At 39.2% G+C, this 26,755-nt stretch overlaps 1 protein-coding gene across 1 annotated transcript; it reads left to right on the top strand.

The window, feature by feature from the left end:
• The first annotated feature begins 967 nt into the window (after window positions 1-967).
• SUPV3L1 (Suv3 like RNA helicase) lies at window positions 968-26,755 on the top strand. The gene is made up of 15 exons (XM_040242209.1): window positions 968-1,319; window positions 3,824-3,901; window positions 4,259-4,366; window positions 5,455-5,569; window positions 6,761-6,929; window positions 9,148-9,259; window positions 11,540-11,617; window positions 12,878-12,969; window positions 13,978-14,158; window positions 14,724-14,817; window positions 17,152-17,371; window positions 20,511-20,591; window positions 21,036-21,212; window positions 25,384-25,532; window positions 26,185-26,755. The coding sequence occupies exons 1-15, from the start codon at window positions 1,046-1,048 to the stop codon at window positions 26,618-26,620; spliced, it is 2,364 nt and encodes a 787-aa protein (XP_040098143.1). The 5' UTR covers window positions 968-1,045; the 3' UTR covers window positions 26,621-26,755.

The following is a 26,755-nucleotide window of genomic DNA, read 5'->3' as shown; positions in this document are numbered from 1 at the left end:
TATAATAAATATTTGCATTAGTTAATGTTAACCCTTCATATGACCAGAGCCAGATCATAAACTCTTTGAGGCCAAGAGGCTGTCTACTTGAATCCATGATGTTTAAAAAGTATGTGAATCAAAGGCACATAATGTTGTTACTGAAATCCTACTTGACACACTATTACAGGTCACATGACATATTCCTTCAAGTTGCAAGACCTTGATGTTTTAAGTATAATAAAGAGATATGGAAAATCCAAGGGCCGACCTTGAATTTTATGTTTCAACTTCATATGAAACAGTATCCAACTAATGCAAAAGAAACAACTTTGGCCTGGGTACCGGGACATATTTTTGCTACACAGTTGTAACACAGCAGCATATGATGTACACACACTGCTCCTATTAAAGTATAAGAATTCACATGCATGTCATACAAAGGGTTTACCTAAGAACTCACAGAATTCTTTAGCAACTCAGAATTTCTACGGTCCTGAGGGTAGATCAAGATATGTTCTCTAACGCTACTCTATCCGGAAACTAAAGTTAATTATCCAAGGAACTTAAGGAAAATGCTCTGCAGAGTTTCCAACCCGCAAGGAACGCTGGCGCTACATCCCAGGTACCCGCATCTCCACCAGTGGCACCCACACAGCTCACAGCTCTGCCCACGCGCTTTGAACACTTAGCCGTTCAGGGCCAGCTGCTAACATCACGTGACACACTCCACAGGCCCCAGCCTCTCATCTGTGACATCCCCAAAGGTGCCTGATTATTTTCTTTAAAGAAAGCTGTCGCCAATCTGCTATAAAAGAGAACAAGGACTTACAGGAACGTATCTTTTCTGATTTTCACTTCGAAGTTTTTATTCCCCTTTATGAGCAATTTTCTAGCTCTGCTTTTTCCTTATTGATCGGGCCTCTTCTTGGGCAGCTCTCCTGCTTTGGGTCTTTGAGGGCTTCAGGCACTGGCGGGTTGCGTCACTGGCGGTGGCCGCGCGTCACTGTCCGCCGCCGCGTCCCCAGGTTGCTCCAGCCCGCCTCCTTTGGAGCCTGCAGTCTCGATGTCCTTACCCCGGTGTGCCCTGTTGTGGGCTCGGCTCCCCGCGGGGCGCCAGGCTGGCCACCGGGCAGCCGTCTGCTCTGCCCTTCGTGCCCACACCGGGCCCTTTCCTAGGGCTCTGGGGCGCGTTCCTGCTATTGCCTGCGCCTCTTCCTCTGCCTCCGGAGGCTCCAAAGCTCCAAACACGTCCTTGTTCGTGCCGCTGACTGTGAAACCTCAGGGTCCTAGCGCAGATGGCGACGTCGGGGCTGAGCTAACCCGCCCTCTGGACAAGAGTGAGTGCAGGAGCTGGAGAGGGCGGCGAGGGTGGTTGGTGCAGGGCGAGACGCTTCTCCGAGGCAGCTGCTTTTGCATCCCCTGGAGACCCAGGTCCCTTCGAACTTTGTCACTGTGCCTGTCAGTGCCTGCCTCCCTTGCTGGTTTTGAGCCCCTCAAGGCTTGGGATTGTGTCTGATTGATCCTTTGATGTGCTGCCCTTGAACCGGCCTTCTCCCTTTCACTGTTCCCGTGGGAATGGTCTAAGTCCCTTTGTGACGGGACGATTCATCTTTTTTGAGCCGTTGGGTGCACGACTGACTTTCTAGTACAGTCTTCCTCCCCCCGCCCTCCCCCGGCCCTACCCGCGCCACCGCTGCTTATAACTGTTGCTCCCAGAAGGGACAAGGGAGTGGGGTGGTGAAAAGCCAGAGGAAGACTTCTTTCCGGACTTTTTGTCATTGACTGGGTACCTACGCAAACCAGACACTGTTAGGCTGTATGGTGGTTGCCAAGAGGAACCAGACTCAGATCCAGATCTCTTCCGCTCCAGAAACTTACAGCCTTGTGGGAGGAAGGACCGATGGATGACCAACTATACTACAAGGTAGAACACGATAAGGGTGAGCTTACCAAAGGTGGAAGGTACCCTGATCATCCAGGGCTCCAGAGAGAAAGCTCTCGCTTAGCATCAGCAAATGGCAATATCTAATCCTGTGGCTCCCCTGCAAAAAATTGCTTAATGCTTTTCCATTGTCCCCAGTTTGAAAGGGTCCTCACTCCCTGCCTGATCTGGCCTGGGTAACTCTTGGAGAAGCTTTGTTGCAAACCACTCTCCTTCTTTCAGCCAGATTGATGAAATGGCACTTGTGCTCCAGGAGGGCTTTTTACATAATGCTGCTACTGCTGCCTAGAATATCTCTGGGGTTCCTTCTTTTTTGAAAAAATAACATTGGCTAACACTGAGTGTTAGAGACAGGTACTGTTTTAAACATGTGACCTATTTAATCTTCCTAAAAACGCTTATGAAGTACAGTTTTTATCCTCAACAAATCTTATTGAATGCCTACTATGTGCTCATTTCCTAGCATTCTTCTAGTCACACAGTAGGTGCCTATGTATGTGTGTGTGTATATATATATATATATATATGAAAGTTACATATAGTAATATATATATGTATAAAAGATACACATTTTCTGGTTGATTGTAACACACACATATATGAGTATATGTATATATCGTATATATACACATATATAGGTAAATGTATATATCATTTTTTTTCTGGTTGATCATAATACATTAGGCAAGTAAGGGTAGACTGACTGCAAGTAGAAGATGTTGCACATTTGTGACAGCCATACATTACTTAACTCACTGGAACAATTTACAGTTTACTTACCTTTTGTCCACTTCCCAAATGCTAAAATATAAATAATATTTTCTCTGCCTGTATTTCTGGATTGTGAAAATCATGATAACGTATTTGGCAAAGCACTTTGAAAAGTGTGAAGGGATGAATAAGTGTAAACTAGTATCACTTGTACTAAACGTTTGCTGTTTAAAAAATGGAATTACCCTATAGTAGAATCTGATGTGTGGAAGCTGGGAAAACTGTTTCCCTAGGAGGCCAGATAGTCTACCCCAACTATATAACATAGGTTGATGTGAGGACTTAACAAAATAAGTATTTTTAGGTTACTGTATACATAAATGTTCTAAACCTCTCTTTTTTTTAGGTTGTTAATGCAATCTCAGCTTGATTAATTTAAAATATTTTCACCTGTAAAATTAGTGATTGATAGTGGCATTTCAGCAGGCATCTAATTCAGTCTCCTTTGCAGCATAGTAATTTCTCTGCTGTCACCCTTGAAATACAGTCATCTAAGCCTTACTTGAGCACTTTCAGTGACACGGAGCTGGTACTTTTGTCAGGCAACCCCTTTTCTTATTCTAATTATTAGGAAGTTCTTATATAAATTCCACTGAAATCTGTTTCCCTCACTTCCCACTGACTTTAGTTATGCCACCTAGAATGAAATACATGTAATTTGTTCTCCCTAAAAATCATCTTCAAGCTAAAGGTTATCGGAGGCTCCTTTAGTCATTCACATAAAGGCATGATGATCTGGCCCTTGCAGTATTGGTTATCTTTCAGCTAAAAGATACCTTTTAGCTGCTCACTATTAGATGTGCAGAATGGTTGTGAGTAAACCAAACAGAACATGGGTATCTAACAGTGGTCCGGTGGAGGATAGGGTGGTGCCAGTCCTATGGCACCTTGCTTAGTCTTCTGCAGTATACTGGGAATATTGATTGCGTTGTTTGACTTTATACTTTTTCTTGACACTATTAAACCATAAAAAGTTTGTGATCAACTAACCCACCTTCAAGTTCTTGTAACACTCAGTAGACCTCTGCCTTGAGTGTTAGGACTTCAAATTTCTTTTGCTTTGGGGGTATTTCTCTATCTAGAAGACAAATGTTAAACGTATGTTCAATTTTCTTATCTTTCTTCCAGATGAAGTAAAGAAGATCTTAGACAAGTTTTACAAGAGGAAAGAAATTCAGAAATTGAGTGCCGATTATGGACTCGATGGTAAGGCTAATACCATTTCCATTAGAGATACCTTATTGCTGCTTAGATTACAGCTTTCCTTATTGTGTGGGACCTTGTGTGGCCTGAACATAAGTCCATAGTTGTAATATGGAGACTGTCCCTGAGTTTGGCCTCTGTCCGGGCAAAGGTGAGCCAGACGCATGGCAAAGGAGCTGTGTGTTCAGCTTCCCTTCATGTTGTACTAGAATTTCAGTTTTAGCCCAGATCATAACAAACCAGCTGTACTACAAGAAAGAAAAAAGACGCTTTGGTGAGTTAGGTGTGATGTGTATATGTACTTTTTAAAATGAGAAAATGAAAACTAAGTCCTGCCTGTTTTGATTTTGTTTCCCACAGCTCGTCTCTTCCACCAGGCTTTCATAAGCTTTCGAAATTATATCATGCAGTCTCATTCTCTGGATGTGGACATTCACATTATTTTGAATGACATTTGCTTCAGTGCAGGCAAGTGTTTAGAGACTTTTTAAAATCCTGTGAACATACTTGCTATTTCTTTTGTTTTTTTCTCTAGTTAGCTTATTTGCTTTAGAATAAGCCCTGTTAACATCCTCTGTAAATAATTCAGTGCTGTCATAGGAGGCCTTCTTGGTCTTTTTGCTTTATAGTAGGCCTGGGTTGGTTATTAAGTCACCCATGTGTCTTAGACTGGAGGAAGACTGGGGCCACGATCTGTTACCATCTGCTCTTCACTAGTATAGGCCTCGGTAGAATGAACTCTCACACAAGGTAGAATTAATACAATACAGATTCCATCTGTTTTTGCCACTGACTTCTTTCTCCCTCATACTTTGACAGACCGCTTGCTGTAAAAGAAAAAAAATGTAGAAATAATCATTATTTTATTCCTATGGGCAGTTTGACTTTGGTTATGTTTTTATGTATTTGACTGTTAGACCATTGCCCTGAGCCAGGCAGTGAGGTAGAACCGGGACACAAAGCAGAATGGAACTCAGCCCACCTTCATCAAACCCATAAGGTGTGGTGACTTCTTGCTGAGAAGTCAATTCACTTTCACGTTTTGTTTCTCAGTGGTATCTGTAGTTTAAAAACTACTTGCATCTGGGTATTTTGCTTCGGTAACCATGGAGCCTTCTTGCTAATGTATATTCCCAGGTTTTTTGTTTTGTTTTTTGCTGTCCATGATCCTTCTTTCCCAACCAGGAATAGATCCCAGGGCACTGGCAGTGTGAGCACTGGGTCCGAAGCACTGGATTCTCGGGGAGTTACCCCCAGGTTCTTTGTTTTTAATTTAACTTTCATCAGTGCTGATCTTTACCTGGTCCATTGAAGAAGTGGAACATGGTTGCTGACAGCCAAAGTTTTCTGCTTTCCTAGAAAATACAAGTGAAATAAGGAAGAAAACATAAGGCAAAGCAGGATCTCAGGAAAGGATAGCATTCCTTGTTCTAGGGTTTACCTTTTTTTCCTGACAATGTCCCCTTAACTTAGCTCACTAAGAATAAAGCTTTCATTAAGTTCAGTTGTGAATAACATTTAGATTGCATAGATTAATGCAGTGTTTTATTTTCCAGCTCATGTGGATGACTTATTTCCATTTTTCTTGAGACATGCAAAACAAATATTTCCTGTGTTGGAATGTAAGGATGATCTACGAAAAATCAGCGACCTAAGAATACCACCTAACTGGTTAGTTTCTTTATTGTGGATTTGAAATTTTCAGTTTCTGATCTTGGGAGATTAGTGATCACTATATATTTTTTTATTGTATACTAGATGATAAATCAAGTAATCTAGATTTTTTTTTTTTTTCCTAGAAAAATACACAATTAGTTTTGGCAGGCAGTTAGCTGGTATCTTCTCCTAAATCCTAATCAAGCTTGGTTTAAGGTTTTATTAGGGCAGATCTAAAGTAGGTCTTTAGGTTGTCCTTGCAATTCAAGTGTGAGCTTTCTGGTGTCGCAACTGAATATGCCGTTAATAAGTTCTCTTCACCACCACTGTGCCTGGAACTGTAACATCTCCTAGCACTTTGCCATTTCTTTGAGACTTTCTACTTAAACTCTTAGCAAGCTGTCCTTTGCTAGGCCCTGCATGTGTTCAGCCCAGCCATTGGTCAGGGACCCAAGGAACCCCCACACAGACTTACAAGGCTCCCTCTCTATTGTACCTTACAAGGCTCCCTCTCTATTGTACCTTTGTTCTCTTCCACACTCAGGCCTTCAGATTCCAGCTGCTTCAGCAGCTTTAATCTTGATCTCTACTGCTCAGCTCAGTGGGACTGTTTTAACTTGCTTGGGTTCCACCTCCCTGTGCCCTCTTGGGGTCCGTAGGGCTCATCTCAAGTGTTTCTTTCTTTTGGAGCTTATAGTCCTGCACTACCTCTTGCCCATGTCCCCAGGGAGCTGCTATATACATTTTGTCCAGTTTTGTAGTTATAATAGGTCAAGTCCAGTACCATTCATCATGGCCAGAAGCAGAAGATTCAGTCATTTTATTGTGTATGCTGAAATTCAGAAGCCTGGGAATATTTACTTCTAGGGCATATATAGAGAATGTGAAAATAATGTGAACATGTCTCTGGAGCTGATAGCAGTTTAAATTTAAGTAACTCTTGGGGAAAAGGAATTTGTACAATGGCAAGAATATCCAAGAAATTAATTTGCATTTGGGTTTTTCTGTTCTCTAGTTAGTAAATGCCATTCTTGGAAAGAAGTCATTTTGGTGTGGACATGAAACTCACCATTTAATTTAGTTTTTCAAAGATGCTGCTATTTTGTGAATGTTAAGGGGATGTTTCATTGGAAGTTTTTTCAGTTAATACCTTTGCCAGGATTTGGAGGTTAATGGAATTAAGCAGTTTATCTACTCATGTTTTAGGTACCCAGAAGCTAGAGCCATACATCGGAAGATAATATTCCATTCAGGTCCCACAAACAGTGGAAAGACTTATCATGCAATCCAGAAATACTTGTCAGCAAAATCTGGAGTGTACTGTGGCCCTTTAAAACTACTGGCACATGAGATCTTCGAAAAGAGTAATGCTGCTGTTAGTATATTACCAAATATTCTCTTTTTCTTGCTAATTTGGGGGAAAGTAGAATGAAGTGGGTGGAGGGAGAGGGTGTGTGTAGTAGTAATTTAGTATTAACAAAAAGTGCCATATTTCATTGCCTTTAACTTAAGGCCATCAATTGTTAGACGTACTATTATTTTATGCAAAACTGAGAAAGAAGCTGATGCTGCCAACTGAATTCTGACGTGCCACCCATTGTTAAGAGATATCCTGGTTTCAGAGATACTAAAATGTGAAAAAAATTTGTGTATTAGAATGAGTGAAATACAATATTATAGAATATTTCACATATACAGAGAAATGAAGGAGTAACATTCAAATAACTTGAGTCCACTACCCAGCTCCCATCAGATTCTAACATTTTGCCCTACTTACTTATTTTTTAACTTTTTTAAGAAATAAAATATTGGGGAATTTCCTGGTGGTCCTGTGGTTAGGACTCCATGCTTTCACTGCCGTGGGCCTGGGATCCCACAAGCTGTGTGGCATGACCAGAAAAAAAAAAAAAAAGCATTAAATAAAATATTAGTGATATAGATGAAACTCCCTCTGAACCCCTCCTTTACCCCCTCAGAGTTACCCACTACTCTGTTGTATTCAATTTACCTTTTTTTTTTTTTAACAATTAAACCTTTGATGTGATTGCTAGAACTAATGATAAAGACTGAAGCCATCTTTCCAACCTGAAAAGGACTGAATGCTCTGAGGTCTGAGGCATCATTTCAGAAAAGGGGCCACATTCTGGTTCATTGTTTTATTATGACACTATAGTGTGAGATTAACCAGTTTTGTAGGTAGTTTGCATCATGTTCTGGATAATTTGTATAATTTGCATACATAATACCTTCTTACTTATAAATACTTAGAAGTATTTCTGCAAAACAAAGACTTTTCTTTTACAAAACTTCAGGATGTTCATGTAAAGCAGGACATTTAATATTGATAGAATGCCACTATTTAATCCACTGTCCATACTCAAATTTTGCCAGTTGTTCGGTAACACCGCCACTGCTCCACTTCTGCTCCCCCTGTGCCCCCGCCACCTCCAGCATTCTGTTCAGGGTCTCCTGCTGTATTTTATTGTCGTTTCTCCATTAATCTGGGACAATCCCTCAGTCTTTGTCTTTCATAACTTGTACAGTTGGGAAGATTACAGGTCATTCGTGTTGGAAGCTGTCACTCAGTTTGGATATCTGATGTATCCTCATTAGTTTCAGGCCGTTAGGGAGACCAACTGTTCCAGTTTGCCTGGACTTTCCCATATTTATTACCAAATGGTCTTTGTCCTGAGTTATCTCTCGGTTCTGAGTGGACTGGGATAGTTGGCTACTCACATATATACCATAGCACTGATATGAGTCCTTCTCAAAGAAATATATTAGGAGGGCTTTATATTCTTAAATTTTATTCATAATGTTTTTCTTGAACATAGAAACAATTTCATTTTAATAAACTAAAATAGTACAGGAACTGTTGACATAATATAAAGTGTAGTTATTTATTTATTCCACTGTGCCATTGCCTTAGTCCGGAAGGCTCTTGTTGCAGAGCATGAGCTCTAGGCACATGGGCTTCTTTACTTGCAGCACTCAGACGCAGTAGCTGGGGCTCAAGGGCCTTAGATCACTAGCTCAGTTGCTCCGTGGCATGTGGAATCTTCTTGGACCAAGGATCGAACCTTTGTGCCCTGCATTGGCAGGCAGACTCCCATTGAGTGTGCCACCAAGAAAGTTCAGTACAAAGTTTAAAAAATAAAAGTACTTCAGTTGCTTTTGTTACCTGAGAATTTAGCTGATTTGAGATGTTCCAAGTGTACATAGTTTATATGAAAGTGGCTTTTATTTTTTATGAAAAATTTTTTTAGAGGATTGGGAATATTTGTTTCAAGTACTAGACAAATAAATTTGATACAGTGGAAGGAAGTGAAAAGAAAAACAAATGCAAGCGTTAATCACTCATTCGAGTCCAACCCTTTGCGACCCCGTGGACTGTAGCCTGCCAGGCTCCTCTGTCCTTGGAATTCTGCAGGCAAGAATACTGGAGTGGGTAGCTATTCCCTTCTCTAGAGACCGACCTACTCTATTAAATACTTTATACTTAATAGAAGGAATAGTCTATTAAACATCCGAATCTTCTTTTTGCTGTAGTTTTCAAGGTGGAGATAAATCCAGTTTTCTTTTTGTCGTCCTAGGGGGTGCCATGTGACTTGGTAACAGGTGAAGAGCGTGTTACAGTAGACCCAGATGGTAAACAGGCTGCCCATGTTGCTTGTACTGTTGAGATGTGCAGTGTTACAACTCCTTGTATGTATATACTATTTTAAAACTTTATGGTTCAGTATTTTTTATTTTAAAATACAGATGAACATGTGGAATGTATTTTTTATTGTGAAAAAAATCTGTAATTGAGGCAGAGACTAGTAACAGCAAATACCCAGTATTTAACTGCTACTTAAAAATGCCAAACTTTCCATCATGTTTGCTTTTGAATTTTCTTTCCCTTTTTCTCTTAAAAGAACTGAAATGTTAACAGATATGAATTTTCCTTTGTGTCACTCCACAGTTCAATTCCTCTCCCCTCTGTGATCCAGTTGCTGTCAAATATTTGGTGTATACCTTTCTTGTCTTTTTTGGCGTCACTATTATATGTTACCTATCAATGCTATAGTTTCTGTGTTTTAAAATGTTTACATGACAATCATATTGTATTATTGCTCTACAACTTGCTTTTTTTTATACACATGTATTTAGATCTAGTCTTGTTTACATGTATATGTATCATAAATATATATATATTGCATATATTCACCTAAACTGTTTTACATACTATTCCATATTATGACTAAAAGTATTTATTCCTTATTCTTCTATTAAATAGTATTTAGGTTGTTTTAAAGTTTTTCGCTATTATATATAGTACCACAATGAACTTCTGTATAAGTACGGTAGTTTTTAAAACATTTAAAATGAAAATTAACTTTTTCCTTACTATATAGACAATCATTCCTTCATTATAGAAAATGTAAAAATAAATGCAAAGAGAAAAAGTATTAATCTCCCAATTCCATCCATCTAGAATCAATAAGTATTAACTCTGTGGTATGTATTTTCTAGGTTGTGTTCATATGCATATGCTTACACGTGCACTGTGGATGTGTATATTAAAATAGGGATTATACATTACGTACTGTTTAGTAGCTTGCTTTTTTCATTTGAATAATCTTAACTTTCTGAGTAAATGGATAGTTTTTAAAAATCAATTTATTCTAAAAGTAATACATTATAAATATTAAAATAGCGCTTATAAATCAAAATTCCCTCTTCTGCCCCCTCTTTTCTAATCTTATTTGTATACTCAGATATGCTAAGTAATTTTAAATCTAATGGTTTTTCAGTATAAAATTAGCTTTCTTTTGCTTCCTTAGTGTCATTCTGGGCATATTAAATTTTTCTTTAAAACATGTTCCTCTCAAATCTTTGGTATTTGGGGAAGAGAACTAAAATATAATTTATGTGACTGAGAAGACAATGGCATCCGACTCCAGTGCTCTTGCCTGGAAGATCCCATGGACGGAGAAGCGTGGTAGGCTACAGTCCAGGAGGTCGCTAAGAGTTGGACACGACTGAATGACTTCACTTTGACTTTTCAGTTTCGTGCATTGGAGAGGGAAATGGCAACCCACTCCAGTGTTCTTGCCTGGAGAACCCCAGGGACGGGGGAGCCTGGTGGGCTGCCATCTATGGGGTCACACAGAGTCGGACACGACTGAAGCGACTTCTTAGCAGCAGCAGCAGCAGAAAGAATAAGATAATATGGTTGGAAGCATTTTGGCATTAGAAAATAAAATGAGGCTTTTTTTTTTTTTTTTACCATAGTAATGAACTTTAAAACCCCAAAGAATGAGCAGAGCTGTAGCTCAGGGAATTATACTTTCCACTCCACTTCTCCTAACACCCATCTGGGTTCCTAAGGTGCTTCGTTTACAGCAGGGTTACCTATTCCCTGGCAGTCCAGTGGTTAGGACACCACACTTCACTGCCGAGGGTATGGGTTCAGTTCTTGTTCAAGGAACTAAGATCCTGCAAGCCGGATGGTGCTGCCAAAATTTTTTTAAATTAATTAATCACTTATTTGGCTGCGTTGACTCTTAACTGTGTCACGTGGGGTCTTTGAGCTTTAGTGTGGCGCGTGAACTGTTACATGCAACATGTGGGATCTAGTTTCCTGACCAAGGATTGAACTCGAGCCCCTTGCTTTGGGAGCACAGAGTTTTAGCCACTCGACCACCAGGGAAGTTGCCCACCGCACCCCACCCCCCGCCAATTTTGTTTTTAATTAAAAGTACAAGTATGAGATTTTTTTAAAAAAGGAAATGTAAGTAATGATGACACTTAGTGGGTGTATTGTGAGGATTAAATGAGTTGTAGTTGTAAAGCACTTAGAATAAGCCTGCCGGCAAAGAAGCACATAGTAAGTAATGATGATGATTATGGGGGTGTTGAAAGCTTGAATTTTGATATTGTGATTTGTTTATAATACTATTGAAGTAGATTGTCTTGCTCACAATAACTTTCTATTTTAAGATGAAGTGGCCGTGATTGATGAAATTCAAATGATTAAAGATCCAGCCAGAGGATGGGCCTGGACCAGGGCACTACTAGGTTGGTGGTTAATACTGTTAAGTCTGTGCTTTGTGACATCTGCACTGGAAGGCATTTGTGTGCTTGGCACTGCCAAATAGAGCCAGCTAGGTCCAGTCTCGACACAAATGAAACAAAAAAGTCAGCTAGGTGTGAATTTTAATTTTCTAAATATTTTAATTATAGGTCTATTTTTTCTATTATAAAAGCATAATCATCTAATAAAAGTGTTCAAATCTTACCATATTTACACAACCACTATTAACATTTTGGTGTTTCGTGACAATCTTTTTTCTCATTTTTATGGTATTTTGTGAATATATAAATTTTGTATCTTGCTTTTCTTTTTCAGTGCTTTTTCATAGACTTCTTTTTCATAACACATATTAATGTTGTATATTATCCATTGAAGAGCTGTGCTATAGTCTTCCCTCAGTATCTGTGGAATATTGGTTCCTGAACATCTGCAGATGCTCAAATCCCTTCCAGGTGGATGGGTTCTGCATGCATGAATTCAACCAGGGGTCCACCCCTGGTTGAATCTGCAATGTGAAACCTGTGGATGTGGGAGACCAGTTGTAATTTGTTGAGCATTTTTCAAAGAGGTGAACATTTTCCCCTATTATTAGTGATGCAATAAAAAAATCTTTGTAGCCATAACTTCTTATTTATTATTTGTTTAAGATAGGCTCCTGGAAGTGGACTTCTTGAAGTCCACATACATAAATGAACATTTCTCCTGCTTGATCTTCAGAGTGAATTTTTGATCAGCATGTTGTAGGGCAAGTGTGTTCACATTTAAAAACAAATAGGTGAACTCTTTCTTTAAACCAAGAGTGTACACTAAAACCTGTAATATAAAATAGATGAAAGTGTATATGCTAAGTGGTAAGGATCTTGGAGTTTCTTCTACCCACCAGCCCCTACCCCCCACCCCCAAGTCACCTCAGTGATTTCATGGAGCCTGATTTGAAAAGAAAAGTATAGGTCAGTACTAACCATCAAAATGCCAGATTCTAGTTCAGACTGGCTTCACCATCTAGTAGACTCAAAACCTTGGCCGCAGCAGTTTAAAAACCCCAAGATTTATAAAAATGGTGATAATTTTTGCCCACTAGAAGATTTTTGTTTTCAGGGTTGAATCACAGAGATCGCATTTATGATAACCCTTCTTAAAGTTGTAAAGCAGTAGGTAAGCAAAGTATTTTGGGTATGTGAAGTATTACATATTTACTTTTGTATCTTTAAAATTTAAAAAAATCCCAATTTTGCATTTAACAGGACTCTGTGCTGAAGAAATCCATTTGTGTGGAGAATCTGCTGCAATTGACCTGGTTACCGAGCTTATGTACACAACTGGGGAGGATGTGGAGGTACTCAATTATACGGCTTGTCCTCAAGATGGCATAGCAAATAGCCAGAGTACCCAGGCAGTGGCTTCATAGGCCCCAGAGGATGGCAGCGTCAGAACTTGAAAGATTAGCTTCATTTCCCTGTAGTTGACTAGATCATGCATAGTTGGTTGGACCTCATAATCTAAAGTTCTGACCGTGTGACTCTCACACCCTAAGTCTTCAAAAGTCCAAGCAGATTCCTTACCTTTTCTTGACAGAACCTTTTGGAATTTGAACAAATCTCTAAATCTGGAATGTCAGAAATATGAGGCTCAGCAAAAGTTTGTAATTTTCAAAGTCTCAAATGTCAGATACTGGGGACTCTGATACATATCTAATTGCTAGAGATAGTTTGTATTCTTTTTTCACATTCCTAAAATAGGAAGCAACTCATTTCTGCTTAATCCTACTTTTTGCTTTCTTTACCAGACTTCTATAATAAAATGAAATATTTAAAAACTGGTCCATTACTTTAGTTTTGTACTCAGCTTTCAAGGAGAGATAGTGGAGTATAGTGGAAGAAATTCTGGGTTTCAGTCTTGGTTTTGCTGTTAACTCACTTTGTGTTTTTAGGCAAATCACAGAAGGCTACAGCTAGAAAAATCCTCATCAAACCTGATCTTTTCTTTTTTTTTGGCTTGATCACTTATTAGACTCTATTTTGCTCTTTCATAAAATGGAAGTAACAGTTAATAACTGTTCTGAACTTAGCAAGTTCCTATACAAATCAAATATATATGAAAGTGCTTTGAAAATTTGTGAAATCCTCTGTAACATTTTACTAATTTAGAAATACCAATGAGAACTGATGGTAACACTTATAATATCAAAATAAATGTTTTTCTGTATTTTCTCTTGAAAATGTTGGAACTTGTCTAACTTTAGCAGTTTTTAGCTACTTGACTGCTTTGTGAATTTTTCACAATGCTTAGTCATAAGAAGTTCCATCAGGTATGCTATTTTACAGTATCATATCCTTTTTTGTAGGTTCGAACCTATAAAAGGCTTACCCCCATTTCTGTGCTGGATCACGCGCTAGAATCTTTAGACAACCTTCGGCCCGGGGACTGCATTGTCTGTTTTAGCAAGAATGATATTTATTCTGTGAGTCGACAGATTGAAATTCGGGGATTGGAATCAGCTGTTATATATGGCAGTCTCCCTCCTGGTAATTATTGACTTTCCTCTTGATAGGATATGAAGTCTCTTGTTTTTGCCACGTATTTTGAAATACGTAAAGAAAACACAGTAAGATACTGAGTTAAGTTGCTTGGTGTATAATTTGTAATAGGTCATATAAAGTACATACTTCTCTAGTCTATCTTTATGGTGATAGAAGTATTTTGATTATCTATAGCTCTTGTTAATTGTTGCTATTAGTAGACTGTATTTTAAATGTTGAGCTGATGATTTTCTTACAGAAATGTCATTAAAATAGGATCCTGGTAATATTCCTAAAATGTTACCGGAAATCTATTAAAAGTGTCCTCAGAAATGATATAGCTAGTGTGGTAGGGGACTGGGTTGCTCCTCGTGAGGTTATTTAGAGGACTAGAAATAAAAGGATAAGTGACTATTTGAGAATAAAAGGAAATAAGTTTGAAACAGTGAGAGTTTTATCCATAAAATGGACAGTAAGAGGTGAGGGTTTCCAAGACACTACAAGATACTACTTAGTGTGATGTAGTAAAAGACAGAGAACATTAATTTAACGTAAACTGCTCTTATTTCAGGGACCAAACTTGCTCAAGCAAAAAAGTTTAATGATCCTGATGATCCATGCAAAATCCTGGTTGCTACAGATGCAATTGGCATGGGACTTAATTTGTAAGTAATTTGTTTTTAATAATCTTGGATATTCAGTGGGTTAGATAGCAGTTTAAACACTTCTCAATGTCATTAGAACGACCAAACTCTTTGGCTTAGGTGAATGGGTGTTGTAGTATAGATCCTAGATTTATCTTGCTCACACCTGAAGAAATAAAATTAAAATATCACATAACACTTGGACTTTTGAGTGCTGCTCCCTACCACTGCTAACCTTATGTCCAGTTCAATTCAGTTCAGTTGCTCAGTTGTGTCCAACTCTTTGCGACCCCATGGACTGCTAGGCCTCCCTATCCATCACCAGCTCCCAGAGTTTACTCAAACTCATGTCCATTGAGTCGGTAATGCCATCCACTCATCTCATCCTCTGTTGTCCCCTTCTCCTCCAATCTTCGATCTTTCCCAGCATCAGGGTCTTTTCCAGTAAGTCAGTTCTTTGCATCAGATGGCCAAAGTATTGAAGTTTCAGCTTCAGCATCAGTCCTTCCAGTGAATATTCAGGATTGATTTCCTTTAGGATGGACTGGTTAGATCTCCTTGCAGTCCAAGGGACTCTCAAGAGTCTTCTCCAACACCACAGTTCAAAAGCATCAGTTCTTCAGTGCTCGGCTTTCCTAATAGTCCATCTTTCACATCCACACATGACGACTAGAAAAACCATAGCTATGACTAGATGGACCTTTATTGGCAAAGTAATGTCTCTGCTTTTAATATGCTATCTAGGTTGGTCATAACTTTTCTTCCAAGGAGCAAGCGTCTTTTAATTTCATGGCTGCAGTCACCATCTGCAGTGATTTTGGAGCCCCCAAAATAAAGTCTCTCACTGTTTCCACTGTTTCCCCATCTATTTGCCATGAAGTGATGGGACCAGATGCCATGATCTTCGTTTTCTGAATGTTGAGCTTTAAGCCAACTTTTTCACTCTAGTCTTTCACTTTCATCAAGAGGCTCTTTATTTCTTCTTCGCTTTTTGCCATAAGTGTGGTGTCATCTGCATATCTGAGGTTACTGATATTTCTCCTGGCAGTCTTGATTCCAGCTTGTACTTCTCCAGCCTGGCATTTCTCGTGGTGTACTCTGCATATAAGTTAAATAAGCAGGGTGACAATATACAGCCTTGACATACTCATTGCCCAGTTTGGAACCAGCCTGTTTTTCCATGTCTGGTTCTAACTGTTGCTTCTTGACTGCATACAGATATCTCAGGAGGCAGGTCAGGTAGTCTGGTATTCCTGTCTCTTTAAGAATTTTCCACAGTTTGTTGTGATCCACACAGTCAAAGGCTTTGGCATAGTCAATAATGCAGAAATAGATGTTTTTCTGGAACTCTCTTGCTTTTTCGATGATCCAGCGGATGTCGGCAATTTGATTTCTGGTCCCTCTGCCTTTTCTAAGACCAGCTTGAACATCTGGAAGTTCACAGTTCATCTTCTGTTGAAGGCTGGCTTGGAGAATTTTGAGCATTACTTTGCTAGCCTGTGAGATGAGTGCAATTATGTTGTAGTTTGAGCATTCTTTGGCTTTGCCTTTCTTTGGGATTGGAATGAAAACTGACCTTTTCCAGTCCTGTGGCCACTGCTGAGTTTTCCAGATTTGCTGGCATATTGAGTACAGCAGTTTCACAGCATCATCTTTTAGGATTTGAAATAGCTCAACTGGAATTCTATCACCTCCACTAGCTTCGTTCATAGTGATGCTTTCTAAGGCCCACTTGACTTCGCATTCCAGGATGTCTGGCTCTAGGTTGATGATCACACCATCATGATTATCTGGGTTGTGAAGATCTTTTTTGTACAGTTCTGTGTATTCTTGCCACCTCTTCTTAATATCTTAATACCTGTTATGTTACCTCACTTTATTTTCAATGTCTCAGTCGGCAAGTGTGTGTGCCTGTTAGGCATGTAGGGCCAGCCATTATCTTTAGGGGTTAACAATATTAAGCATAAATATTCCTCTGTGGGGATGAACGCAGCTATACCTTTATGAATGAGCTATTCAAAGCCATTAATAGAAGCTAGCATTTAAAAGTAGCCTAAGAAGATCTTGTGTGGTTTTTTTGTAAAAAGAGTTATTTTTTAGAGCCTTACTGAAGTATAATTTACGTATTATACTTTTCACCCACTTTAAATGAATACTTTGATGATTTTTAGTAAAAAATGCTACTTAAAGGGAAGAAAAATAATTACTGACAAACCCCTTTACCTTACTTTGTAAACAGTGGGCAGTGTTGCAAGTAGGCCTAACTAGAATTAGAGTGAGCCTTTGTACAATGAACCAAATGATGGACGACTTTTCAGTCAGCAGCTCATGAGATCATCCTTATTTCTATTTCAGGAGCATAAGAAGAATTATTTTTTACTCCCTTCTGAAGCCAAGTATCAATGAAAAGGGAGAGAAGGAAATAGAACCAATCACCACCTCTCAAGCCTTGCAGATTGCTGGCAGAGCTGGTAGGTTCAGTTCAAAATTTAAAGAAGGAGAGGTTACAACAATGAATCGAGAAGACCTCAGTTTATTAAAGGAAATTTTGAATAGGCCTGTGGATCCTATAAAGGTAAGGTTCAATTAACATAGTAATTGATTACCTCTTCTCTGTGAAGGACAGTCCTTCCTTCCTTCACTCCCTTTCCAGACTTTCACCTCAGATACCTGCAAACAAATAAGCCAAAGAAAATTTTGTGCCATGAAAATCATGTCAAGAAAGCCCTGCTTCAGAACTTCCCTGATGGTCCAGTGGCTAAGACTCCACGCTCCTGGTTCAGGGGGCCTGGGTTCGATCCCTGCTCAGGGAACTAGAGCCCACATGCCGCAACTAAGAGATCCCGCATGTGGTAACTAAAACCTGGTGCAACCAAATAAATAAAAATATTTAAAATGAAAGAAAACCTTGCTTTATTGCTTTTGAGAGGCCTAAGAGAGAGCCCCTGGTTAGAGAATGGTATGCAAATGAAAGATGCAGATTTTATAAATGTAGCTATAATGTAACCAGTTTAGTAAACCTGATTTTACTTTAATTCTTCCAGTAATTTAACAGGTGGGGATTGGGGCATGGTTGGTTCAGGTGGGCATATAGCTTTGTCAGTAGACTGAAAATTGCCAGAAACTTGACAGTAGAGGAAACCTTTGCATGTCGGGTAAAAACAGCATTAAGCTATACAGCTTTGAACCATTAAGGACAAGGTTAAATTTTGGTTAGTGCAGTTAATGAGGCAGAAGTGTATGTATTTTAAACAAACTATTACAATTTAAAGTTTGCCTGGAAAAAATAAATAAATAAAGTTTGCCTGGAAAATTCACTTAATAAGGCTTATCTTACTTTTAGGGATCTCAGGTAAAAGGGTATATAAATGAGATAACATGAGGGAAAGTTCCTGGTGGAAAGCTGTGGATGGAATCATTTCTGTAGCTTTTGTTGAGTATAGCTGTGGGACTTCCCTGGTGGTTTGATGGCTAAGACTCAATGCAGTGGGGCCCAGATTCTATCCCAGGTCAGGGAACTACATCCCATGTGCTAACATTAAGACCTGATGTGGCCAAATAAATATATTTTTTTAAACGTTTAAAAAAAAAAGTGCAGCTGATAATGGACCTCCCATCTCCCTCCTGGGTACCTCCTTTCTTGTGTTTATTCTCTTCCTCCCTCCCATGATTCATCTCTCTCTTTTTTTCCTCTTTGTTTTTCCCATTCTCTTTCTTTTTTTCTTTCTAATGCTTCAGTTCAGTTCAGTTCAGTCGCTCAGTCGTGTCTGACTCTTTGCGACCCTGTGAATCGCAGCACGCCAGGCCTCCCTGTCCATCACCAACACCCAGGGTTTGCTCAAACTCACGTCTATCGAGTCGGTGATGCCATCCAGCCATCTCATCCTCTGTCGTCCCCTTTTCCTCCTGCCCCCAATCCCTCCCAGCATCAGAGTCTTTTCCAATGAGCCAGCTCTTCACATCAGGTGGCCAAAGTATTGGAGTTTCAGCTTTAGCATCAGTCCTTCCAATGAATACCCAGGACTGATCTCCTTCAGAATGGACTGGTTGGATCTCCTTGAAGTCCAAGGGACTCTTAAGAGTATTCTCCAACGCCACAGTTCAAAAGCATCAATTCTTCGGTGCTCAGCTTTCTTCACAGTCCAACTCTCACATCCATAGATGACCACTGGGAAAACCATAGCCTTGGCTAGACAGACCTTTGTTGGCAAAGTAATGTCTCTGCTTTTGAATATGCTATCTAGGTTGGTCATAACTTTCCTTCTAAGGAGTAAGCGTATTTTAATTTCATGGCTGCAGTCATCATCTGCAGTGATTTTGGAGCCCAAAAAAATGGTCTGACACCGTTTCCACTGTTTCCCCATCTATTTCCCATGAAGTGATGGGACCAGATGCCATGATCTTCGTTTTCTGAATGTTGAGCTTGAAGCCAACTTTTTCACTCTCCTCTTTCACTTTCATCAAGAGGCTTTTTAGTTCCTCTTCACTTTCTGCCATAAGGGTGGTGTCATCTGCATATCTGAGGTGATTGATATTTCTCCCGCCAATCTTGATTCCAGCTTGTGCTTCCTCCAGCCCAGCGTTTCTCATGATGCATAGAAGTTAAATAAGCAGGGTGACAATATATAGCCTTGACATACTCCTTGTCCTATTTGGAACCAGTCTGTTGTTCCATGTCCAGTTCTAACTGTTGCTTCCTGACCTGCATACAGGTTTCTCAAGAGGCAGGTCAAGTGGTCTGGTATTCCCATCTCTTTCAGAATTTTCCACAGTTTATTGTGATCCACACAATCAAAGGCTTTGGCATAGACAGTAAAGCAGAAATAGATGTTTTTCTGGAACTCTCTTGCTTTTTCAATGATCCAGTGGATGTTGGCAATTTGATCTCTGGTCCCTCTGCCTTTTCTAAAACAAGCTTGAACATCCGGAAGTTCACAGTTCACGTATTACTGAAGCCTGGCTTGGAGAATTTTGAACATTACTTTACTAGTGTGTGAGATGAGTGCATTTGTGCAGTAGTTTGAGCATTCTTTGGGATTGCCTTTCTTTGGGATTGGAATGAAAACTGACCTTTTCCAGTCCTGTGGCCACTGCTGAGTTTTCCAAACTTGCTGGCATATTGAGTGCAGCACTTTCACAGCATCATCCTTCAGGATTTGAAAAAGCTCAACAGGAATTCCATCAGCTCCACTAGTTTTGTTCATAGTGATGCTTTCTAAGGCCCACCTGACTTCACATTCCAGAATGTCTGGCTCTAACTGTGGGCAATTCTTGACATTATAAATATTCAGGTAAAGAGATAACTGGCCTCCAACTTAGACATTTTCTCTTCTGTATATGTATGTCAGTTTTATTGCCCTGGTTAAAGTGATTGGGTTTTCCTTTTTTGTTTTGTTCAGTGGAGAGAATTGAGACCCTGGAAAGTACTTGTGTATGCTATCAGATCACCATAGATTGTAGGAATATAAGTAAAATATAAGCCAAAAATTAATTACTCAGTGGGTGTACTTGATTAGTTTTATTGAATTATCTCACCACCTTTCCTAGTTGGTAATAAATGGCAAAATATGATGCTTGTCTCTGTTTTACTCAAATTCTTGTCCCTTAACTCATTTGTCAAGGGCCTAACCCAAATATAGGACTTTATCTTGAAATAAGAAAACTTACGCTTAAAAAAAAAAATAAGCTTATGGTTGTTTTTTCTTTTACTCAAGGCTGCTGGTCTTCATCCAACTGCTGAACAGATTGAAATGTTTGCCTACCATCTCCCTGACACAACGCTTTCTAATCTCATTGTAAGTAGAAACTCCTAAATCTCTTTTCTAAAAAAGTCAGTATGTGATTTCCCCAGTGGTCCAGTGATTAAGACTCTGTGCTCCCAATGCAGGGGGCATGAGTTCAGTCCTTTGTTGGGAAAAATAAAAACATTTAAAAGGTGGTATGTCAGACAATTACTGGTTAACATTTAGTCTGTTTTTGTGAAGTTGCTATTCATGAAGTTTATCTTGAAAGTGGAAACTTTCTCTCAGAAGTTTTAGGGCTTTTATCCTGAGGAGTTTGCTGAGTATTTCAGGTTGAGAAGGCTGGTAAGGATGTCTGTTAGCTTGAGGAGGCAGTGAGTTAAGCAAGCCTTTCTAGACGCCTGTTAATGTGTTAAAGTGATTGTCTTTTATAGACTTGAGTACTTTATTCATGCCCAGCTAGGTAGCCCAGTAATTTAATGTATTTTTCCCCCCCAGGATATTTTTGTAGACTTTTCACAAGTTGATGGGCAGTATTTTGTCTGCAATATGGATGATTTTAAATTTTCTGCAGAGTTGATCCAGCATATTCCGTTAAGTCTCCGAGTGAGGTATGTTTTCTGCACAGCCCCTATCAACAAGAAGCAGCCTTTCGTCTGTTCTTCACTGTTGCAGGTAAGCCTTTATCATTTTGATATTTTGAGTTGTTTCGGGTTGATGCATTTTCCCCAAACAATATTTTGTTAATCAGAATAAAGAAATAAGAGAGTGTACCCTTTAATATGAAACACTGTGTAAGAACTTAAATAAAACATGACTCTTTTGTTCTTTCAGATAGTTTTTTGGGGGAAAGAGAATTCTTGCTTTTATTTGGTTTTATGTGGTAGCCTTTTTGCAGAAGCTAAAATAAAAATAATTAAACATAATATTTTGAGAGAAAGAAGTCTTTGCCTGATGGTAGATACACTTTTTCCTTGTTGGTGTTGGGGAATGTATTCTGGAAGGGAAGGAGCTTAGGAGTCAGTAGTGGCAATAGTATTCAGTTCTCTTAACTGTCAGGGATGGCTGTTTGTGTGAATTTGGTGCCAAGGTTCCAGCCCCTTTTCTTTTAACTCATTTGGGTAGAGAGACAAATCTCTTGACTTCTGATCCCAAGAGTCACCCAAACAAGAGCCCCACCCAAGGGCTGGGCAGAGGCAGCAGAAGCTAAACTTCCAGTCTCTCTCCATGTTTTCTGCTGTCTCTGGCCCATTGCTCCCCGTGTTGGCTCTGCACGCTCTCCCTGCCCCACTACGCCCAGAGATCGTCTCTTTAATTTTCCTGTTTCATTGTTGTCATTTCACTGCCATCTTTTTTTTATAGCTGTTAACATTCTGCGTATTAGCTTTGTTTGGATCAAATCTATTTCTAAGTTTATGTTTTAAATTATTTTAAAATTATATAAACAATACACAAGTACTTTTTTGCACAAAATTAAAACATTAGAGAAGGTTAAATTGGGCTGCCACCCTGACATAACTGCTATTATCAGCTTTGCTATAATAGCTGATATCAGCTATTATCCTTGCAGACCTTTTCTTTTACATTTGCCTACATACCCATAGGAGTAGAAATTCTAGTTTTTGTTGGGTGGGTGTGTTCTCCCATAAATGCCATAATAAATTAGTCTGCAGCTTGTCTTTTTCCTTGAATGTGTCTTAGAGGTGTTCCATGTCCAGGTATTTACCTAGGAAATATGTTTCTTAGAGCTGGTGTTTGTGAGAGAGCTAACTAGCTTAAGATTGAAGTTTATGAAACAAAGTCTTAAACTTAAAAGACCCAAGGAAGACTGTGCTGCCAGTACAGGGGGTGTGGGTTTGATCCCTGGGTGGGGAACTGATCTCACATACTGTGCAGTGCTGCCAAAATATTAAAAACATAACACGATAGAAATGCCCAGATAATACCCTGTGTGCCAGGCATTGTTCTAGACACTTACCATATATTAGCTCATTTAATCCTCACAACAACCTTGGGACAAATGTATTGTTACTCCCCCTCGTTTTCTGTATGGTGGCAGTAAACTGCCAAGATGTTAGGTCCAAACAGTAAGTCATGAAGCCTGGATCTAGTTTTTTTTATTTTTTTGTTTGTTTTTATGTGTGTGCATTTAGTTTGATGTTTTGTTTCGTTTTTTTGGCTGCACTGTGTGCTTTGTGGGACCTCAGTTCCTGGATCACGGATTGAACCCAGGCCACAGCAGAGAAAACACCAAATCCTAATCATTAGACCACCAGGGAACTCTCACCAGGATCCAGTTTAAGGCAGTCTGGCTCCAGAATCTGTGCTTGTAACCTTGTGTTTTAGTCCCTGAAAAACAAAGGCATTAACAGGCATAGACAGACTAAGTGGTGTCTAAGGAGTAGTAATGAGCTAGGTTTCATCTGACCAAAGATTCTGGCTGAAATCAGTATCACTTGGGATATTCTGAGCAGCAAGGATGGACACCAGCTCTTCCTCACTTTTGCTGCCATATTTCCGAAATCGGTGGTGACCATCCTAGTTAACTGATATCCTGTCTTTTTTAGCATATGTCCTGGGGTTTTCATCTTTGAAACAAAGTTTTAGTATTTTATTAAAAATAGTTTTTAAATGGAATTTTTATTTTTAAAAGAAAACATTTGTGGTCAAAAATTGTTTTTAATGTAATATATTTTAACACTCCCTTTTACTTCTCAGGAGGTGTCATTTGAATAGTTTTTATGGTCACCATCTTGGTGCCCAATAGAATGTCTGTATGTGGCAGACACTCAGCCACAGTTTGAACTTATCCAAAAAGTGTTAGTGCAGATAGTGTGATTTTATTGGAATAGTGATGCATTAAGATGAAGTTAATGTCCTATGAATTACCCTTGTACCATGTTTGGTCTTTGATGGGAACATTGCTAGTTTTTAATTTTTTTAGGAAAAGGAACACAAATTAATTGTAAAAAATTGTTAACTTTTCCCTGTATATTATTTGAGATTCACAGCATTATTGTTAAATTGGAAGTTTGAAATAATACATATAGAAAATTATTTTTGTAAAAAATAGTCTATTGAGGTATAAATAATGTCAACATTAATTTTTAAATATTATACAGGAAGACAACCAAAGAAACTACCTACCCTCATACTATGTGTACAAAAAACCCATTTTCTATGGATATTTTTGTATGTGAAAAATTGTATGGACTTTTATAAATATTGTTTCTAACACAATTCTATATTTGTAAATTAATTTATAATGTGACCTGGGACGATTTTTTTTTTTCCCAAGAAAGCACACTGCATGCTGGAAATCACATAAAATAAACTTGAAGTGGGATGAAAAAAAGAAAAAAAAAAAAAAAACATAACAAAGAACTGGCCTGGATGGAACTGGAGCCCATGGGCCTGACCCCATTTAAACCATCCTTCAAACTGCTCTCTAATAAAATTAAGGGCATGTTTCTAAGGAGTAAGGAGTCTGGGAGCCAATAGTTGCTTATGTGTTGTGTTTACAAGTTAAAATGTGAAATCTGGAGATTTTCCTTGATCTCTGTTATTACTGAATAAAAGAGCTCAATTCCCCTAATGGTCTCTGATGCCCCTTAGGAAGTAGTTTAGGAACTGTTCCCTGGAGCTCCTTTAGGGCTGGCTGTTGGATGGGTCTTTCTCCCTCTCTGTCTCTGAGTGTCTCCATACTCACATACTGGGCTTCCACTAGTTATTTGTGGCCTAAAATGTTAAACCACTGCTTTTGTAAGAGAACTGTGTTTTGGCATGTTCTGCTTATTAGCAAGTTAACGTGGTCACGTTTCCATTCTTCATGGCCATCTTACCTTGCATGTATTAAACAGCAGAATAAAGCAGACTGAACCTAATAAACTTGTAACATTATTTAACCAGTTATTCGAAAACTACCCTGCATTTCTAAAGTTTTGACCTTGCTTAGGTTAAATATTTAGAGATAATTTTCCCTAATTAAGAAATGAACCTTTCAAAATCACCTTATCCTTGAAGCTAAAGATTGTAAACTTACGCTTGCTTGTTTTCGCATGGTTTTATTATCTCCTATAGATATTGCGATGCATAATAGCATCTGGCATTGTTTGGGAGGCAGCATGATTTGAGTGTCTTGCGGTTCAAGAAGGTGTGGTGATATGGTACTGAAGAAGCTGAATCACAGTGGTGACTTGGCCAGAACTCTCTAACTGTACAGCTAGTGAAGAGGCAGAGTCTCTATACTAGTTTGACTGGCTTATGGCCAGCCTTGCACCAAGTCACCTTAAAGAGTTTCTTTTTCTTTTTTTGGCCATGCCACGTGGCATAGGGGAACTTGGTTCCCCAACCAGGGATCGAACCCAACCCTCTTGCAGTGGAACCATGGAGTCTGAACCACTGGACTGCCAGGGAAATCCCTCAAAGACTTTTTAATATAATAAAGGATGATATTGATAAAATACAAGCCCCTATTTAAGGCTATAGGACTATTACCTGAAGGGACAGAAGTCTCTGGGTGCTGTCTGCCTGGAACTTGGAACTTAGAACATAAAATGTTCATAAATGTTAACAGGCAGTCTCTGGAAAGTTAGTTCGTAGGCGTTTTATTGCCTTGGTTTTGGAAAAAGAAGGAAATCATTCCTTTCAAAAACAAAACCCAAACTTTAAAGAGCATAAAATGTTCTTTAAAATATAGAAAAGTGTAAAGAAGGAGAGAAACCAGCCTGCCTGTTGAGATAACAGCCACAGTTAACATTTTGTTGTGCTGTCTTTTTTGGGGGGGGTCACAGACGAAAGTGAATTCTGATTCTATTGCCAAATTCCTTTCTTCTGTCTTTCTCAGTTTGCCAGACAGTATAGCAGGAATGAGCCCCTAACCTTCTCATGGTTACGCCGATATATTAAATGGCCATTACTTCCACCTAAGAATATTAAAGACCTCATGGATCTTGAAGCTGTCCACGATGTCTTGGATCTTTACCTGTGGCTAAGGTACCAAATTTTTCCATTATGTGCTCTCATTTTTCCAAGTAATAGGGCAAATCAAAAGTTTTTATGATGGTCTTTTACACTTTCAAATTAGGCACATACTTGCAAGGTGTTTTATTGTCCATTTAGGCAGTTGAGCCTGGTTTATACCCCTTCCAAAAATGACTTAAGAGTTCTTATGATTCTAGTTAAGATAAGTAGGTGAGAAACTTTACTAGATCCTTGCTGTGCAAATAGCAGTCCCTGGACCAAAAGCATTGGTATTGATTGGGAGCTTGTTAAAAATAGAGAATATTGGGCCTACTCCAGCTTTAATAAAATTCTACATTTTAATAAAATTTCAAGGTGATTCATGTGTGTATCATGATTTAAGAGGGACTGCTGTAGATCGGTGATTTGCAAAGGAGGGGCATGTCCCACTAGGGGAGCAGATCAGAATCACTTAAGATAGGAGTAGTGAGCAACTCCCATAACAACATATTCCTTAGGTGTGCTGGGGGCAGAAGTAAAGGTTGAGCAAAGGCACTGGACACGGTTTGCAAAAACAGACTATTTGGAATTAATCAGTGTTAAGATTTAGTCACTTCATTGACAGTAGTCCAGCAACTGCCCTAAGAACTCTTCCTATCAAGTAATGTGTTTTTTTTCTTTCCAGCTACCGGTTTTTAGATATGTTCCCAGATGCCAGCCTGGTTCGAGATCTCCAGAAAGAACTAGATGGCATTATCCAAGATGGTGTACACAACATCACCAAACTGATTAAAATCTCAGAGACACATAAACTGCTGAATTTGCAGACCTTGTCAGCAGAGAGCCAGTCCCGTTTGTCAGGTGCAGCAAAGAGCCAAAGCAGAAGGAATCGGGGCACCAAAGCTGTGGGGGGTAAAGCTGCTGAGCCACTCGGCCCTGAGGCAGAAGAGAAATCCCTTGCTTCCAGGTTGGTGCAGCAAGGACTCCTCACTGCAGACATGCTGAAACAGCTGGAAAGAGAGTGGATGACACAACAAACCGAGCAAGGCAAAGGAAGACTAGAAACTGGGACTTCCTTAAAAGGGACAAGAAGAAAGAAGAAAGAACCTGATTCAGATTAGTTTAATTCTGTTTTTACAAATAAAAATATTTTAAGCTCCTTTTCTCTTTATATGCATTTCCTGCCTGCCTGTGGTATTGTGGCTATCTTTGACTGCGTTTTTTGGCTAAGAAAAATGAACTCTTAAAGATAACTA

This window comes from Oryx dammah, unplaced genomic scaffold (genome assembly GCF_014754425.2).
Source record: "Oryx dammah isolate SB20612 unplaced genomic scaffold, SCBI_Odam_1.1 HiC_scaffold_6, whole genome shotgun sequence".
Lineage (NCBI taxonomy): Eukaryota > Metazoa > Chordata > Mammalia > Artiodactyla > Bovidae > Oryx > Oryx dammah.
The sequence above is the reverse complement of the archived record's forward strand: the minus strand, read 5'-3'. Positions and strand labels throughout refer to the sequence as shown.